Source organism: Peromyscus leucopus, chromosome 17, assembly GCF_004664715.2.
Source record: "Peromyscus leucopus breed LL Stock chromosome 17, UCI_PerLeu_2.1, whole genome shotgun sequence".
Classification (NCBI taxonomy): Eukaryota; Metazoa; Chordata; class Mammalia; order Rodentia; family Cricetidae; genus Peromyscus; species Peromyscus leucopus.
The window spans coordinates 26,108,786-26,126,037 of record NC_051077.1 but is presented as its reverse complement, the minus strand read 5'-3'; the positions used below and the strand labels follow the sequence as shown (position 1 = coordinate 26,126,037).

At 41.8% G+C, this 17,252-nt stretch overlaps 1 protein-coding gene across 1 annotated transcript in view; it reads left to right on the top strand.

Annotated features, from left to right (window-relative positions):
• Window positions 1-217: 217 nt before the first annotated feature.
• The window catches only part of Asah1 (N-acylsphingosine amidohydrolase 1), a 35,183-nt gene continuing 18,148 nt past the window's right edge, over window positions 218-17,252 (top strand). The window contains exons 1-2 of the mRNA XM_028872325.2: window positions 218-404; window positions 16,293-16,339. Of these exons, the coding sequence (XP_028728158.1) occupies window positions 327-404; window positions 16,293-16,339 (125 nt within the window). The 5' untranslated portion in view covers window positions 218-326. The remainder of the gene's footprint in view (window positions 405-16,292; window positions 16,340-17,252) is intronic.

Here is a 17,252-nt window from a genome sequence, read left to right as displayed (position 1 = left end):
GGGATCGATCCTCCTGCACCCCGGGCCCAGCCCCAGCCCCGGCAATCCAAGAGGGTGAAGTCCTGGGGAAAGCTGGAAGCCCCGCCCCGGGAGGCGTGGCTAAGGCTGGACGAAACCACTGCCCGGAGTGCCGGGGGCGCAGCCCCACTCTGGCCCTGTGCGTGGACTACACTCAGGGGCCCGCGGCTCCAGGCGTGTCCCCCGCCGTGGATGGTGTGGCTCGGGGTAGCTGGTCACGCGTCGGGGGCGCGGCCTGCTCCAGGCCGAGGTGGTCCCCGCGGCGGCTGCTGAGGGAGTCCCTCGGAGCAGCGCCCGCAGCCGGGAAGATGCTGGGCCCGAGTCTCTTCACCTGGGTCCTCCTGGCGGCGACTGTGACCTGCGCCCAGGCACAGCAAGTGCCGCCGGTGGGTGAGCTCCAGCCGAGGCGCAGATGGGGGTGCAGGTGCAGGCACAGGCGGGGAGGCAGGGGTGCGCAGCTGTGGCGGGGCGGTGGGGAGCAAGGGACACACCTGCTCGCCCTCTGCATCTGGCGGGGACCTAAGGTTTGGTCCCGCGGAGCTTGGATGCAAACCCGGGCGGAGTCGCTTTGGTGCCCTCTGGAAAGGGAGCACGTTTTAGGGAAGTTCTAGCCTCCATGAACGACTGGGTAGGATTCAATCCTTCTCCAGTCTTGGTGTTAATATTTGAACTACCAGCTGTAGGCAGAACTCTCTAGAGGAAAAGCTACCGATTGCCCGCTGACTTCGGCATATTCTGCCCGGTTACCAAGTGCTTTCTCCTGAAGAAGCCCACGCAGGAAGCTGTGGATCACATGCAGTCTTTGTCCAGATAGTGGGACCCCCCCGCCCCCGACTCCTCAGCCCCCAGCAAGCTGCACTGGCTGTGGCCTTCACGCCCAGTCTTGGAATGCCTGTCCCGTGGTGCTGCGCGACCAAGTCGCAAGGCCACGGGACTTTATTTTTATAAAACCGCAAGGGACAGCGCGGGACTAGCGTGACTCTTGCATTTAATACAATAGGAAGTAGCCCTAGAGTGAAAATCTAGCCAGAGGTCACATCATTATTCACAGGAACATTTTTAAAATTCAGGCTCTTGGCCACAGCCTGACACCGACACTTCATGAATTGCTTTTTCCCCCTTTCTTTTCTTTTCTTTTTCTTTTTCTTTTTTTAAAACAAAGTATAGACCTAAGGCTGTTTGTTTTGCTTTGTCTTGGTGCCAGCATATTTGATAACTAGGAACCTGGATGTACCTTACCTGAGCCAGATGACTTGTGGAAACGGCAGGACATCGAAAGTGGGAACAGTAGGAGTTTATTATTCCTAGAAGGAGAAATGCTTTCTGAGTTTAAAAAAAAAAGAAAGAAAGAAAAGAAAAGGCAGGATATTATCCAGTCACCATAGTAAACACTTAGCAGATAGATGAATGCAGAAAACTGTCCAGAGTAATTTCAGTGACCAAAACATAGTATGTACAAACGATTGAAATATCATAAGGAAGAACCAAATGTTTGCTCTAGTGCAGATAGAGAATTAATTTTCTGAGCTAGGTTGGGATTGTGAGAATAGTGAAAAGATTTGGTATTTTGATAGCCAGTGCCTTTTATCCAAAGATTACCAAAGGGACATAGTAATAGTTGAGCAAATTAGGTTTAGTGTTGAAGTGAAGGATTGAGAAAATCTTTTCAACCAACCACGGGGTTAAACAACAACAACTTTAAAAAAAAATAACTTGTTAGAGAATTTGAACTTAATCCAGGATTTGTCTAGATTGGGTAACAAGTATCATTCTTTCTCTTGGCAGCAGAAGGGTTGTGTTTTGAGCTATGTGGTGCTCTTTATCAATGTGTAGACAAAATCATGACCATGACATAAGCTTGCCTTGTCTCATTTTAATGTCTCTGAGGAACTTAATTCTCTGAGTGTGTTTCTGTCCAAGAACAGAGCAGAAATTCCCCGGGTCCTACATGCCTGTCTGGTGTTAACTGGTGTTGGTTGGGAACCGCAGAGTAGTTTCATGTACTGGTTTCTGGTTATTATTTTTATTTCTTAATACTTTGTTTTTAAGCAAAGATATTTTATTGTTTGTTTCCTTATTTGCTCTTTTAGTACTAGAGTGCTCACCCAGGACCTTGCACACACCAGACAAGCTCTTAACACTGAGCTACATCCCTAGCCCACGAAAAATATTTAGTTGTTTTCAAAATCGAAAAATCAATAGCACTTAATTGACTTAATCGTTTTACTCAAAACTGTAGGCAGATTTTTCTTTTGGCCGCCGGCACACAAATAATGACACGGAAACTTATTAACTATGAAAGCTTGGCCTTTAGCTTAGGCTTGTCTCAACTAGCTCTTATGACTTAAATTAACCTGTTTATATTAACCTACATTCTGTCACATGGCTTTTTACCTCTCTTCCATCTTGCACCTCCTGTTTCCTCTCTGTCTTTTGACTCCACCCTCCTTGATTCCTCTTCCTCTTCCTTTCTCTCCCCAGAAGTCCCACCTATATCTCCTGCCTGGCTATTGTCCATTGAGCTTTTTATTACACCAACCACAGCAATTCATCTTCACACAGTGTACAAATATCCCACAACGTTTCCCCCTTTCTAAACAAAAAGGGAAAGTTTTTAACTCTAACTAACATGGTAAAACTATATATAACAAGAACAATTATCAGGCAAGAATTACATTCACAATGTCCAGTCCATTTGTATTTGGCAAATTCAGAGAAAATACTGTATTATCTAGCCTATCATAGTGAGTCCAAAGTTTTATACCTAAACTATTTTCTATTCTATCTTTTTAGACCTTAAAACATCTTCTTAGATAAACAATGTAAGCTTTTGTTTCTCAACATTATAAACTTTACATCTCTTATGTAAGTTGTTTTTTTTTTTTTCTGAATTTTGTAATAAGGAACACTGTAACTCTAACTGTCTGGTCTTCTACTCCATCAAAGACTAGAGAAGGATCTATTACCTGAGTAAACAGGGAGTGCAGAATAAGCAACTTCCAAAATTATAGACATGACAGAGACAGCTGGCTGCCTGGATAGTCATACAAGGTTCCTCTGTAACATTGGGTCATCCATCTTTGGCCTATAGGCCTAGACTACCTGACAGACTTTTCTGTGAAGCAGGAATTTTGAAGGACTGTCCTACTTTGTCTTGGCAAAGTTCAGTAGTCGCTTTCTTTTGTGTCCTGCTTGTCCAGTTTGTAGAGCACACTGTCAGTAGTCAAGGCCAGGGCAGTTTTTTTTTTTTTTTTAACCTAAATGGCTAGCTTTGCCACAATAAAAGGAAACTCCATATGGAGGTTCTTCGATGTCCATCATCCTTTTTTCAATTATATTGGTGCTGCCAGGAACAAACATGTCTCACTGTCATGAAAAGCCTTGTGTTATTAAAACATTTTAAATGACATAATCTGTAGGTCTTTGAAGTGTTTGAAGACTATCTATCTAAAATATATTTCTGTATGGCCTTGAAAAGATACCTAACATGACCGCAATTGTTAGAGATGACTAACTATTAGCTTGGTTTCTTAATTATCCTAAATGGTTTATAATAATACCTTTTAAGGATTAGAACTTTACATTACATTTTTTTTTTTTTTTTTTTTTTTTTTTTTTTGGTTTTTTCGAGACAGGGTTTCTCTGTGTAGCTTTGCGCCTTTCCTGGAGCTCACTTGGTAGCCCAGGCTGGCCTCGAACTCACAGAGATCCGCCTGGCTCTGCCTCCCGAGTGCTGGGATTAAAGGCGTGCGCCACCAACGCCCGGCTACATTACATTTTTAAATGAACTGCATATGTACAATACCTTAAACAAGAGTAGAAAAAAGGAGTATTAATATACAAAATCCATACTAATATAAAATATTTGACACTAATGGGTGTTCAAAAGTAGATTCAACAATCTAACCTTTTATCCCAGCATTCTATATCCCCCTTTTTTCCCCTTCATAAAGAGATCCCTGAATCTAATCTCCTTTGTTCACCTTTTTTTCCTGACCATTAACAATAACAACTTATAACCAATACCTCTAAATGATGACAAACATCCATACTCACCAAATTACCAAAACCCACCCACCCTACCTCTTGGGAATGTGGGTGTCATGTTCTTTATACTGCTGCCTGTTGTCTAGGAGTGACGGCATCTTTAGGAGACCCTGAGAAAATTGAGATAATGGTCAAGCCCTGGGAGAGCTAGCTTTTGTCCAGTCTCAGTGTGATGGGAAAGTGCAGGGCTTATCTGAAGTTCTGGCTGGATAGTCTGAGGCTGGACCATCTCAGCTAGCAGCTTTGAAGTTGTTCTAGATGTAGAATTTTGAGGAAACTGCAACAGAGGCATTCTGAGATTACCTGGGCTACTTGTCTTTATTGATGCCTGGTCCTTTTTTTTTTTTTTATCTGAAAGCACATGAACATTTAAAGGTAACATATATGTCTATATTAACACAAGTATGGAATGTGTGGTGTGTACAAATCAGCTAAAGATGATTTTTTGTTTTATGTTTGAGCAGGCAAAAGGCATCTGCCAACGTATAAGTCCATTTGGACTGTGTAACTAAACCAGTGTCTGTGTCATATGAAAGGATGACATGTAATAATAATTCATGGGAACTCTGTAGCCAGCACAATTTATCATGTTTCATCCAGTCTCAGAGATGTTCCCGTGTAGAGGGATCAGCATATAGGTAACCTGTCTTGTAGTCTTTCTTGGTTTCTTTCTTTCTTTTTTTTTTTTTAATGTCTGTAGTCAAGTTTTTCAGGAGGTCTCCCCCAGTCAAATCTGATCTTCATTAATTTTGAAAAGAACCATAACTTTTTGTTTCCTGTGAGAACAAAGCCATAACCTCTCCACCAACGCAACATACTTTTTGACTTCCATTCTGTAGTGAAGACATTCTTAAAATATATATGTTGGCTTAATTTAGCAGTTTCTATAATCCACTGGTTCTCAGCAGCTATTTTTTTTTTTTGTACACTAGCATTTAAAAAATTCAAAGTCAACAAAGCACCATACAGGATCCAGATGCCCTGTGTCTTTCCCATCTTTATGTGGCTTTTTCCTATTATGTTACCTTAAAGACTTTATTATTTTTAAGCTATTTTTTTTATAACTTTCTATACATTTTTTTCTTTAGTATCTCAGTACATTTTAAAGTATACTGTATCTCTTCAGACGTTTTCTCAGTCTAGACCTGACTTTCTATGTGTCTACAGTGTTCTCTGACCAAGTGAGCCAAACCTTAAACTGCTAAGCAGCAGCTAAGCTGTCTGCACATGGCTCCATTTAACACATGGCCTGGCAGCTGGTTCTGCTCCCTTTTGGTTGGTGAGAGTGGAACCTCACGCCTGCAGGTCCCGGCCTGGAGCTGGTCTTATCCACCCAAGCTCTGGGAAGTTTCTGGGTCCACGCTGCAGTAGGCATTTCTGCCTAGTCTCCTGCCACCGAATAGTGTGCTGCTAGGTGCTCATAAATGCCATTCAAGTGCTTGGTAGCGGGGCCTCTTAAAAGAGCTGTGCCCGTGTATGCTGCAAGCACAGAGCCTACTTGGAACTTTTTTCCCCCCAGTTTTCTCAGGCCCAATGTGGATTTACATGCCCCACATTGGGCGCCAACTGTAGGTGGATTTTTATTTTGGCTGCCAGCTCACAAATAACGACACAGAGATGTCTTATTAATTTTCAAAGTTTGGCCTTTAGCTTAAGCGTCTCTCAACTAGCTCTTATAACTTAAATTAACCTGTTTATTTCACCTACATCTGTCACATGGCATTACCTCTTTTTCATCTTGTACCTCCTGTTTCCTCTCTGTCTGTCTGGTGACTCCACCCTCTAGATTCCTCCTCCTTTTCTTTTCTCTTCCTGGAAGTCCTGCCTATACTTCCTGCCTAGCTATTGGCCATTGAGATTTTTATTACACCATTCACCATAATACACCTTCACACAGTGTACAAATATCCCACAATGCAGAATAATGAATATCAAAATTTAGTCAGTCTACTGGGATCTGATTAGAGAAGTGTTTTCACAGGTCTTCTGTGTATAAGAAAAATAAGTGTAAAACAAAAATCAGTAATTTTCCTTGTAGTCTGGTTTATGGCCATTTTATTATTGAACTGTTCCTCATTAAAATAAGAAAAAGACAGGTGTTATGTGGAGGGGACTTATTTTGTTTTAAAATCTTCACTTACAGATTAAAAATTGGGAGCTTTTTGTGATGAGGCACTATTAAAAAATTTCACTGGTCTTGAAGATATTAGGGCCCAGTTTTCAAAAGGCCCTTCAGAGCTTCCTGGAAGATTGATAACTTTATTCTCTGACAGAATGGGAGGCAGTTGCTTTTCAGGTTTTGTTGTCTTGTTTGTTTAGTTTGAATAATTATATAAATGATAAACTATTAGAGTCTAGCCAAATGTATTTTGGCTGGTCACTAATATATTTCAAAATGACTAAATATATTTCAAAACATATGAATATGGATGAGGGCTAGTTTTTTTTTTTTGTTGTTGTTGTTTTTTGTTTTTTTGTTTTTTTGTTTTTGTTTTTTCGAGACAGGGTTTCTCTGTGTAGCTTTGCGCCTTTCCTGGAGCTCACTTGGTAGCCCAGGCTGGCCTGGAACTCACAGAGATCCGCCTGCCTCTGCCTCCCGAGTGCTGGGATTAAAGGCGTGTGCCACCACGCCCGGCGAGGGCTAGTTTTAAAAGACAAATGAGTTATTTGGTTTGGAACATCAGCTGGGCTTTTTAAAAGTTTTGTGTTTGAGGCTTTTTTCTGTATAGGTAACTGAAGGTCATCTTAAGTTATTCTTCACCATTGCATCTATGAAGAGTCCACTAAGATAACATGTGATGAGCCAGGCAGTGGTGGCATACGCCTTTAATCCCAGCACTCGGGAGAATAAAAGGGCATATTTCTTAACAAACATAATTCAGATGAAGAGAAACGTGGTTGCTGTCATGTCTTCTGGGCTTTAACTGAATGCACCCTAGTAAGCTACTGATATTTAAATAAACAGTAGATGAATCAACCACTTAAGAGGGCAGTAGCCTAGTTTATCATGTTGGCTGACTCAATGCCAGTGTTCAGGAAGGACTCTGGCAGAGCACTAAGAGAACAAATTATACCTGTGTATTCTTTCCTTTGTAGGACAATAACGTGGACAAAACCATCTAGGGCTTAAGAGATTAATAGAAGCTTTGTGATCATCATTGCTAATGCCAACAGTTTCACCACACACATAAAATTGTAGCTCATTTTAGCAATTCATTACACAATCCTATGCTCACTGTCATACATCTTCCAGATCTGCTCGGATTTATTACTGAGAGCAGTCATTTCTCTCACTCCAGTTCGTTTCCTTCTAATCACTCCTCACCCTGCTGTCATTTATTTTCTGTCCCTATACTATGCAGAATAAGATGACCAATAACCTCTAGTCGCCAAGCAGAATGGGCATTTCATCCTCAATGGTATTTACAAGAGGTAACCCGTCTCCTCCCCTTTCCTTGCCTGTCCTGTCACACTGAACTCTCCCATTTGGGCTGCTGCGTTAACTTTGCTGGGCTCTTCTTTACTTGACACACATGGGAAGCTCACTAGGCTTTTGACTATTTCTCCTTTTCTCATTTATGCTCTGTAGAAGAGCTTGTATACTCCAGTGGATTCAAATGTTCTTATTATTCCTAGACCCCCATATCCTGGCTCATCTTCTAGACGTCTCTCTAGTTATTTTCATCAGATCATATGTGTGTGTGTGTGTGTGTTTTGAGATAAGGTTTCTCTGTGCAGACCTGGCTATTCTGGATCTTGCTCTGTACACCAGTCTGGTCTCAAACTCAGATCCACCTGTCTCTGCCTCCTGGGTGCTGGGATTAAAGGTGTGTGCCACCAACACCCAGCTGTTTTTCAGTTCTTACCACTTGGGCAGGTCAGCTTAATTCCTAAAGACCTGACTGCCCACTTTCAGTTTCCCTCACAGATGTCCAATAAGAGATGTGCCTGTAATTTGATTTTTATATTAGCTTTAGATCCTATGGCATGCAAATATAATGAAGAAGGGATGGTATGTTTCATTATTTATTTGCTTAATTTAGTCTGGTTATCATGAAAAGATCTGGACTATATGCAGTTTATTCTCTGTTAGGAATCAAACTGAAGCAGTGTGTGTGTGTGTGTGTGTGTGTGTGTGTGTGTGTGTGTGTGTGTGTGTGTGTGTTTCACTCCTCTGTGTGCACATATGGAGGCCAAAGGGTAACATTATGCCTCATCTATATTGTTCTCTACCTTATTTGAGACAAGTTCTTACCCTGAACCATTTTAGCTGTATTGGCTGGCCAGGAAGTCCTTAGGTCTGTCCTGCTTCTATGTACCCTCGGCTTTGGGCGTGTGCCACCAATGCCTGGTTTTCTTTGTGTGAGCTGGAGATTTAAACACAGCACTCATGCTTGAGCAGCAAGCACTTTATCCACTCCCTGAGCTGTCTTCCCAATCCTGGAAGCACTGATGTTATTGCTATGCTGTAGGTAGCCGTGGTAGAGCAGGGGAAGCCCTGGGCTCTGATCTGTCACCAGTGTGTCATGGCTAGTGGAGCTGAGCCCAGCACTCTGAACATGACTGTACAGTCCCCAGTCATCTGAAATTGAGTGAAAGGGCAGAAATGGGATGTTTGTAAATCAAGTCAGATTTCTTAATACTTATTTTTATTTATGTGTTTGTATGAGTGTGTGCCATATAAGAGAGGATGCCCTCAGGAGCCAGAAGAGGGCCTCAGATTCCCTGGAGGTCCAGCTACAGGTGGTTGTGAGCCATCTAGCATGGGTCCTGAGAACTAAATGTGGGTCTTTTACAAGAGCATTGTTCATGCTTAACTCCTGAGCCATCTAGCTCTCAGGTCCACTAACTAAAAGTATGGATACTTAGAAGAATTTTATGTTGCTCATGTTAATATAAATCAGAATTGCATTTATAAAGTTAGTAATTATTCACCTTATTAAAAGAATAGCTTTTATTTTTGTTTGATTATTTTATGTGTATGGGTAGTTTGTCTGTATATATGTCTGTGTACCACATGTGTGCAGTGCCCAAAGAAGCCAGAAGAGGGTGTCAGTTCTCTTGGAACTGAAGTTACGGATGGTTGTGAGCTACCATGTGGGTGCTGGAAAGTTGGGTCCTCTAGAAAAGCAGCCAGTGCTCTTCACTACTGAGCCCTCCCTCTAGCCCCCACTAAATGATGTTTTGAAAATGACTTTCTTTAATAGAGTACTACTTTTATGGTGACCATCCTAAAGTTTATTAAACAAGGACTAGGCTCTCTCTGTGTCTCTCTGTCTCTCTGTCTCTTTCTCTCTCTCTCTCTCTCTCTCTCTCTCTCTCTCTCTCTCTCTGTGTGTGTGTGTGTGTGTGTGTGTGTGTGTACACACGTTTGTGTGTTTAAATGCAGGCACATACATGCCACCACTCATGTGGAAGCCAGAGGACAACCTTGGTTGTTGGTCTTCGCCTTACACCTTGTGTGAGACAGGGTCATTTTATTTTCACATGCCTTGCTAGCAGCTCGCCAGCTTCTGGGCATTCTCCCGTCTTTGTCTCCCATCTCCCCGTAGGAGTGCTGGGGTTACAGCCTCTTGTCCTCGGTGCTATGCTTTTATAGGGTTCTCAGAATTCTTACTCAGGTCCTCACAGCTATTTTTCCCAGCTGGTGCTTTTATTCACCGAGGTATCTCCCAGGCTCCCCTTCCTTCTTTCTGTTATTTGAGACAGGGACTCAAATAGCCAGCTGGCTTTGAACTCAGTATGTGCCAAAGATGACCTTGAACCCATGATCTTCCTGCCTAGGCCTCCCAAATGCTGGGAGTACTGGGTGCACCACCTTGCCATGCTTGCGGGAGCTTTTATTGCTTTACAATAACTTCAGATAACGATAGTTTCAAACATCTAAAAATGTCAGAATAATTCTCTGAAAATTCCCCATATAATATAAAATAAAACCACACAAGTCAAAGAATTAATATTTGGAAATATATATCAGATGTACATGGGTAAAGAGAGTGGGATAACATGGACAGGCTTATGAAAAGTTAGTCTCCCGGCCCATTCCTTCTCCTCCAGTCCACTCCTGAGAACAGCCACCTTCAGTCGTTTCTTAGCTGACCAGGTAATTACCTGCTCAGTATCAGTTCATCCAGAGCAGGTGTCTCCTGGCACACTAAGTTTTTACAGCTGAGCTTCTTTGATTGTTTGCAGCTGTGATATGTGGGGCACTACAAATTAATAAGTTATCTTTATACATATTGATACTGATGATGTGGTTGTACTATATATGGCAGAATTAATTAGGTCCAGGTGTTGCCTATCGTACTCAATGCTGGATAGAGAGCTTATTTTAAACACCCTTCCCACTGTCTCTGCTCTTCTGATTGCTTTGTGGAGATAGCGCTCATGCAGTACAGTTCACCATTAAAAATATACAGTTAGGAGGACTGAGGCAATGGCTCAGTGGGTAAGCACTTGCCATGCAACTGTGAGGACCTGTTGTGGAATATTACTTTGGCATGTAAAGGTGTGTTGCATTTGTTTATGTTGCATTTGTTTAACTAGGCAAAGATGTGTTACATTTGTTTATGCTGCATTTGTTATATTATGTAAGGATGTGTTGTTGTTTTCCCTTGCCTGCCTAAGGCACCTGATTGGTCCAATAAAAAGCTGAATGGCCAATAGCTAGGCAGTAGAGGGATAGGCGGGGCTGGCGGGCAGAGGGAATAAATAGGAGGAGGAATTTAGGCTCAAGGAGGAGAGAAGGGGAGAGAACAAGTGAGAAACAGAAGGAGACTCCCAGGGCCAGACAGACAGACACAGAGTAGGACATACAGATGAAAGAAGGGTAAAAATCCCCTAGGTAAAACGTAGATGAAGAGAAACAGGTTGAATTAAGTTATAAGAGCTAGCAAGAAACGAAGCTACACTAAGGCCGTTCATAACTAACAAGAAATCTCCGTGTCTTGACTTGGGAGCTGGTTGGCTGCTCAAAGAAAGCCTGCTACAAAGACCAGAGTTCAAGACTCCAGAAATCCATGTAAATGCCAATTGGGTGAGATAACCAGCCTGCAGTTCTTAGGCTCAGAAGGTGGAGAAAAGGGATCCCCAGAGCAAGCTGGCCAGCAAGATTAGCTATATCTGTGAACTCTGAGTTTGATTAATAGCCCTGACTCAGTCAATAGGTGGAAGAGCAATGAGTGTGATTCTAGACATCTGCCTCAGGCCTCTACATGTGCCAATTGTGACCATGTCCTCCCACAATCCCATCAGGGTAGAGACAGGAGGATTGCTGGGGATGGCTAACCAAGCCAGCCTAGCCAAAACACAGATTTCCAGGTTCATTAAAAAAGACCTTTTCTCAAAAGAATAAGGCAGAGGGTGATAGGGCAGGACACATAGTATCCTCCTCTGGCCTTCATAGTAGATGAGTGTGTGTGTGTGTGTGTGTGTGTGTGTGTGTGTGTGTGTGTGTGTGTGTGATGCACAGATGCACATGTGTGTATTACACACACTCACACACACTAAAATAGCTTCAGCATCGTCACAGAATTGTGCAGTCATTGTTGCCATTTAGTTTAGGACAATTTACCCCCCAAGAGGGAGCCCTCCTCATTTACCCATTAGTTTCCAACTCCCAGGCCTAAGCAACCTCACTATGGATTTGCCTGTTCTGTATATTTCGGAGGGCACTATACAGTGTATGGTCTTTTGTGACTGGCATCTACTACATGGGATAGTTGTTTATGGCTCATCCTTCTTGTAGCATGTATCAGCTCTTCATTTCTTCTTGCCAAATAATATTCCATCCTAAGACATACCTCATTTTGTTTGTCTGTCCTGCAGTTGCTGGACATTTGGGCTCTCCCACTTTTTGGCTGGTATGAGTAACACTCCTGTAGATATCACAAACATGTTTTTGTGGGAGCTTATGTCTTCTTATCTCTTGGGATAGACTTGGAATCAGGATTGCTGGTTTTTATGGCACTGTTTACCTGACTGAGGAACCACCAGATGGTTTGGTAAAGCAGCTGCTGTTTGTATCTTGCTCTCAGCCTGAGTGATCCCGGTTTCTTCATGCCCTTAGCAACATGTGCTGTTACTGTTTCTCATCACAGTAGGCGGAGATGATGCTGGGCGTCTCTTCTGTGCTTATGGGCCATTTGCATATCTCCTGGAAAAAAATGTCTACTCGGATCTTTTGTCTGTTTTAAAAATCAAGCTGCCTTTTTATTACTAAGTTGTAAGATGTTTTTAATGTTATAGGTGTATATTGTTAGCTATACAATATGCAGCATTGTAAATATGGACTTACTTCTGGACTTCTGGTTCTATTCCATTGTTTTATGTATTTATACCCATGATAGCACCCACTGTCAGCCAGTGTGGTCAAGACTTATTGTTAATATGATTGCCCTAAGATTTCCACTTTCTTGTTTAAGTGAGGGAAGATCATATAGTAACTTACACTTACTATTGTAGGAAATTTTTAGCTTCATTTTAATTAATGTTTTTAGCAAGCCCACAAAATAATAGGTTTCCTTATGACATTTTCGTGCATGTGTAGCGTTTTTCTTTTCTCGTGTTTGTGTTCCAGTACCGTCCCTTGTCTTCCTTCTCCCTTCCACTGGTCCCTTTGTACCCCAAAGAGTCCCCTTCTGCTTTCGTGGTGTGTGTGTGTGTGTGTGTGTGTGTGTGTGTGTGTGTGTGTGTGTGATAGTGGGGGTCAACGAGACTCACGATACCTACCTTTCTCTTTCCCCTTCCATCTCCTGTGCCCCCCTCCTCCTGCAGACCCCTTCCCTTCCCACATAGTCCCATTTCTTATAGGGAGTTTTAAAACCGAGTCCTCCAACTTTGTTCTTTTCCAAGATTATTTTAGCCATTCTTACTGCTGAAGCCTGTGGATTGATTTTAGGTATCTGGCCACATTAACAGAATTAAGTCTTTCACCCCATGAACCTGACAGCTTTTATTTACCTATGTTATCTTTAATTTTGTTGGGCCGTGTTTTGTAGTTTTAGATGTACAGGTTTTGAATTTCCTTGGCGAGGTTTATTTCTAAATACTCTCCTTTTTGTGTTTGTGTTTGAGACAGTCTCCCTTATAGCTCAGACTGGCTTGAGCTTATGATCCTCCTGCCTCAGCATGCAGTAATGGAATGGGACTGTACATGTGTACTTTGTCCATAGGCATTCCTTGGATGTTTTTGTAAATGGGATAGTTTTCCCTTATTTTAGCTTTTCACTCTATAGATATATGATTGCTAATTTGGTAAATTGATCTGGAGTCTTGAAGACTTATGCTTAATATTTCTAGTAAGTTTTTAATGGATTCCTTTGGAGTTTTGTATTCAACATTAAACATTACCTCTTTTCCATTTCAGATGCTCTTTTCTTGCCTTATTGCCTTGGCTAGCATCCCAGACATCATTGTCTCCCCTGGGTTCTTCTCCTTCCTTTTTCAGTTCTACTTTTTTGTTTTGTTTTTACTCTTGCTTAGTAAATTTTGATAGAATCATTGCAATGGTAATAATACCCCCTTCCGAACGTTGTTACCTGTTTCATTTTAGAACAGTGAAAATGGAAATGGTAAACTGTTTTACTTGTCAGTATTGGTCATTGTCCAGTATGCCTTGATTTTATTTATTTACCTATAGTTCTGAAGTCCTCTACCAGTTGTCCAAAATCATGCAGTTTTGTTTGTTTGTAGCATTATTGGTATTGAACCCAGAGCTAAATAAGCATGCTACTGCCACTGCTCTATATCCCCAGCAACTCTTGAGTTTTATTCATATTTATTTTGTACCTTACCTTTGTAGGCCTGTCCCCTGGAATTTATAATTGGTTTCTTCCTTTTTCTTATGCTAAAAGAACCCAAGCTAATGTCACCCCTGTATCCCCTCTATGTTTTGAGGTTCCTGGTTTGTTTTCTTAACATATATTTTTATTCTTCCTAAAAATCTACTGAATTCCTGTTGGAATTATCACCAGGTTAATATTTGCACCATTTATTTCTCAATGCCATTTTTACATGTCCCATACATACACACTAACAATAAATAAATGTAATAAAGAAATTTCTGAGCAAAAAAAGTTTATTTAGGAACATTTATAAAACTTTTAAAAAATTCAGGGTGTCACTGGGCATGGGGGTGCATGCCTTCAGTCCTAGCATTTAGAGATAGGGGAAGCTCCATGAGTTCAAGGCCTCCCTGGTCTCCATAGTGAGCTACAGATTAGCTATGGCCACACCATCAGATCCTGTTTCAAACAAACTGTGTTGTATTGAACTAAAGTTATAGTTGTTACTTACGTTTTCACTGTCAGCCCTGTAGACTGTGAGCCTCCCCTGGACATAGTCATCAGAGTTTCTGTGAACTTTTGCTAGACACTGAAGCAGAGAGCCTGGCGTTTCAACACGACAGCACCTAACAGCTGGGTAACACTAAAGTGTTTTCTTTTTTACGGTCCAAGCTGAGGTTGAGGCATTTTTGAGCAAGAACTTTTTACGATCAATAGTATTTAACACAAACTACTTTTTGCTATAGACTTAATATTATGTGTTAAGGAGTTCACTTGCAACATGCTTAAACAAGAAACCTCTCCAATGGTAAGGCCATTTTGTCAAGAGTGAAATGACTCTAACTGCTCGCCATGCTATCAATAGTTAATTTTGAGATTTCCATTCCTACACGAGTTCAGCAGCTAGTCTGAGCTCCCCATATAATTTCAGTAGCTTCCTCCCTACTCGACCTCTTCTTAGTGCAGATTTGTGCTTTTTATTTTACTTTAACAGTATTAGGTCACTGGGGGTGAGGAGATAAACATACTTGCTACATGGAAGAAGTAACAAGAGTCATAAATCTACATGAACTTCTTTTGCCTGATTTTGTGTTAGGAGAAAATTCAGTTTTGCCACTGAGTGTGAACAGTTACCCCTGAAGCAGTCTTATTCATTCCTTGCCTCCAGCAGTGACCTCAGTGTTGGGACTGCCTTCCTATCGGGGAACACAGTATGGCATTGAGAAGACACAGCCAATTATAGCACGATGTGGTATTGTGGTGGAGATGTGCACAAATATGGGATATCTAGTAGGAGATGACTGTGTTTATACCGGAGGGAGATGGGACTTCACAGAGAGAGGTGGTGGGGAAGCGGGGGAAGGAAGTGTCTGGATTGGGTTTTAGAAGTTCCCCGGGTCAGGGAGTGGGTATTCTGGGCAGAGGACATAGGGCATGTGTAGAATGGAAGCGTAGGAGGTTTCGGAAGTGTTTGCTTGTACCCGTGCTCTTCGGAGGTGTGTCCGGAACAAGACTAGGATGGTAGGTTGTGGCCAGATCATTAAATACTGTATGCATTGTGCCCTGCAAATCTGGTTTGAGATGCAAATCTCAGGTCAAGATACAATAGAGTTGCCTCAAAGATTGAGGTAAAGCTACATCCTATTAAGCCATTGACATGCTATCCCAACACATAGAAATATTTCCCATCTCCTTTTCTACATTTCTTTACCCAATATAATCATTTTAAAAAGCCAGATTGTAATACCTAGTCTTTGTGTAAACTGAATTGAAACATTAATGGTTTGGGGGATTTGAGAGGCAAGACTTTTATCTTTAAAGTGATTGAATGCTGGTCCTGGAAGGATAGTACAGAGGCTAAAAGTACATACTGCTCTCACAGAAGATCTGGATTCAGTTCTCAGTACCATATGGTGACTCACAACCAATGATAGCTCCAGTTCCAGGCCATTCCGACACCTTCTGGTATCAGCACACATGTGGTGCACATGCGCAAAATGCCTATATATAAAATAAAAACCTAAATCTTTTTTTTAAAAGATTTATTTATTTATTATGTACACAGAAGAGGGTGTCAGATCTCATTACAGATGGTTGTGAACCACCATGTGGGTGCTGGGAATTGAACTCAGGACCTCTGGAAGAGCAGCCGGTGCTCTTAACTTCTGAGCCATCTCTCCAGCCCCTAAATCTTTTTTAAAAAGGTATTGAATTCCAAGTGTTGTGGTGCATTCCTATAATCTCAGTGCTCAGTCAGTTCAGGCAGGAGGATTATGAATTTGAGGTAAGCATGGGTGAGCTACATAATAATAAATCTCAAACAAAGATAGTGAAATGGTCTAAAAAGATGGTTTTGTTTTAGTAAATAATACTTTTTAAAAGGTTGCTTCAACTGGTAAGCATTTATAATTTTCTAAAATGTTCATTTCCTTTGTTTTTTAGTGGACAGAAGATTGCAGAAAATCAACTTATCCTCCTTCTGGACCAACGTGAGTGACCTCAGATGATCAAACCATTGTCCTGTGCACAGATCCTGTAATGATCTCTGTACGGATCTGCAAAGATCTGTAATGATCTTCTAGAAATAACAGTAGTAAAGGAAACCTAAGCCGTGTCTTCCACCTGGAGACAAAGTTTGGTTTCCTCTTGTGTATGACTCAGGCAGATATGAAGATAATATGATTAAAATGTCCATTTCCGCCAGGTGGTGGTGGCGCACACCTTTAATCCCAGCACTTGGAAGGCAGAGCCAGGCAGATCTCTGTGAGTTCGAGGCCAGCCTGGGCTACCAAGTGAGTCCCAGGAAAGGCACAAAGCTACACAAAGAAACCCTGTCTCGAAAAACCAAAAAAAAAAAAAAAAAAAAAAGTCCATTTCCTGTCCACGAAACTAATAGGAAAGCGAAGTATTCCTGCCCTCACCAAACTACTCTATGCCCTAGCAAGCATTTTTCTGCTAACGAATGGAGGCATGTATACCCCCTGAGCTCCATATATTCTGTGGTGCCTGGGTGAAAGCCCTCAGACTGCATTGAAAGAGTCAAGAAATAAATCCTGACTTGATAAAGCTTTCAGGCAAAACAAGATTAAAAAAAAACTGTAAGACAAGGACAGAAGCCATGTTTTATTTTAGTCTAACTTTTTTTTAGTTTACATTTTTGTCTTTCCAGATCTTAGTGATGAAATGAGCCTGAGGAACAGGCAGGTATAGGCGAGGGGCATGGAGGGAACAGGATGCGGGGTGAAGGAACGGTGTAGGGAGTGGTCCTTCTCTCCAGATGCGGTAGACTACTGGAGGGGTGGGGATGGGTAAGCAGAGTACAATTCAGACTTTCAGTTTTTGTAACATTATAAGGGCTAATCGGCCCCTTTCCTAGATTGTACTCTGTCACAGTATCCTTGG